General features: G+C 47.3%; 1 protein-coding gene across 1 annotated transcript; it reads right to left on the bottom strand.

The window, feature by feature from the left end:
- Positions 1-242: 242 nt before the first annotated feature.
- On the bottom strand, positions 243-895 carry BCR38DRAFT_489270 (uncharacterized protein; the record flags this gene model as incomplete). The annotated part of the gene is made up of 3 exons (XM_040864376.1): positions 243-263; positions 318-452; positions 521-895. The coding sequence occupies 3 exons, from the start codon at positions 893-895 to the stop codon at positions 243-245; spliced, it is 531 nt and encodes a 176-aa protein (XP_040711723.1).
- Between the last annotated feature and the right edge of the window lie 1,371 nt (positions 896-2,266).

The raw sequence follows: 2,266 nt of genomic DNA, 5'->3' as shown, positions 1-2,266 counted from the left end.
CGCGGTTATGAGAGGTTATGAATAGAAGCACATTTGTAGAAATTTTGTCACTACGAAGGGTTCGAACAGTGTTTAAATAATCTTAATTCATAATTATTAATACCGTGACGACGGCTGTGGAATAGCATCCACATTTCCGTCTCACGTATGTGCAGAGAAAATTTCCTCTGAGAAACCCACATTAACGCTCTGGTATAATAAATAGTGTATGACGCATGCTCAAGAAACTGGTGACCCCAGGTCTACGTGCAACAATCTAATGCCTGAGGATTCGAATTAGTCAAGAGCAGGGCTAGACTATAAGTTGGAATACATACCGCTTCTTTATTCTTCTTGTTCTGTTCAATTCCTCCGGAAAATTCAGTTTGTAAATTTGATATGATATCCAAGTCTGACGCTGTGCCTTCCAAGCTTTCTGCTTGGGATAACTCTTTCTTTTGGGCGTTGGCAACCTGCGAAGTGGATTAGTGTCATACTTCTACCACTGGCGTCTATATCGACCATTTTCCAATGTACTTACGGTTCTTAACCCCGTAATCGCGTTATTCCCCGGCGGCGCCATCTTCTGGTTGCTTTCCCTTACGGATATGCCTTTGTTCACAGTGCGGAGAAGCTTCTCCTTGACTGACTGGAATTTGGCTTGGTCGATATTGGAGGTGCCAACGATTTTCTTGATTGCTGCTACATCGGATTGCTCCTGCTTTTGCACTGCTATATTCTCGTCGATTCCGTCCGCTAGCTTCTGGGCCGCAACGCAAGTGTTGGAGTTGGTGATCGATTTAGGGGCACAGCTGTCAGATTCGGCGCGGGGAGCGACCGGCCGTACAGGACTGGGAAGAGCCATTACAGTTGCTGCCGAAAGGCTGAGGAGGGTGATGAGTGATGAGTACTTCATATTGAAGATGTGAGATGTTACTTCGACGATATTATGGAATGCAGTGATGTAGATGAGTTCACGCAGTGACGGCGAGATATTTATGAAAGTACTGAGTGAACTTCGGCTGATGATTGTTGATGATAATAAGACGGTAAAACTATTCAGTCAACGTCGAGGCAAAAGACTTACTTATAAAATCATCAGAGCAGTTCAAACCTGAAAATCTGAAAACTCTCTGTCAGTTATCTTGACACTTCATCGGCGATTCTCCGAGGTCCAGACCCGTCAGGTCAAGACACCGCCCGACGAGCCCGAACGGTGATATGCAGGGGCTTCAAGGTAGCAACAAAAGGCTAAGTTGTCTGAAGACATAAGATGATACCAAATCCTCGACAATAGCTCATTGCGATTGGATGTGCCTGGGAAACCACCTCGGCGGGCTCCTCGTCCAATCTGCTTGATGACCTGCGATGGGAGAGGTGCCTAGATATTTAGAGTTGTCATCCCGTCTGACAATGTGCTAGCGCCGCCGGTTGAACTGCCCAAGTCCATCGCATGATCGATTTGCCCAAATCGAACAAAGCATCCCAGATAACAAGTTGAGTGGGTCGCGCTTGACTCGATGTGGAGTTGTTCGCCGAGCTGGGGCTGAGAGTTGGAATTGGAAACAAGCCAGGGGAAATTATAGAAGCTTAAATCGACCAGCCTGCAAGCAGTACCCGAACATAGTAGCTTTAGAGGCAAGGCTAGACCTTGTAAAACTTCCCATCGCAACCAATATAGTTCATTGCATGGGAGCATTCTCCCACTCTTCCGTGGGCCTCGCCGAAGTTCCGTCCTATTGATTGACTATCACGTTTGTCTGACTGGCGGCTAGCCCACCAGAGTTGCGGGATGCTCCCCACGCCGGGGAAGCTAGACAAATTACTATTTGCGGCCATCGGTCTGGAAAATCTTTTGGTGAGTCTAGCCTCCCCGGAGCTCTTCCTTCCTGAAGCTTATAACGAACTGTACGTCCCATCATGCTCTGCAACTGTATTTAATGTCGTGGTCTGGACTCTATCCGGACAAGGCATATGACGGCGACGGTGTCGGATATTATGCCCTCGGGCAACCCTGACGGTGACCATGCCTCAAGTTATCTGATAGTGAGAAAAGGCCACGGCACGATGTAAATAACCAAGCCTAGAAGTATCAACAGTTGATCTAGACCTCCGTGACGTAAATCCCGCTTTAGTGTCGGCGAGCATCACGAGAAGCATCGACGTCTGGATCTAGACGATCTATGCATAGTGATTCTGTCAAAAGATTGGTCGTCTTTCAGTATTAATTTTGCTGGTCTTTGAGGCTGCTGCGGAAATTACATCGTTCTTTGGTCGCATCAAACGT

Source organism: Pseudomassariella vexata (assembly GCF_002105095.1).
Source record: "Pseudomassariella vexata strain CBS 129021 chromosome Unknown BCR38scaffold_15, whole genome shotgun sequence".
Lineage (NCBI taxonomy): Eukaryota > Fungi > Ascomycota > Sordariomycetes > Amphisphaeriales > Pseudomassariaceae > Pseudomassariella > Pseudomassariella vexata.
Note: the sequence above shows the minus strand (reverse complement) of the source record. Positions and strands in the feature narration are given on the sequence as shown.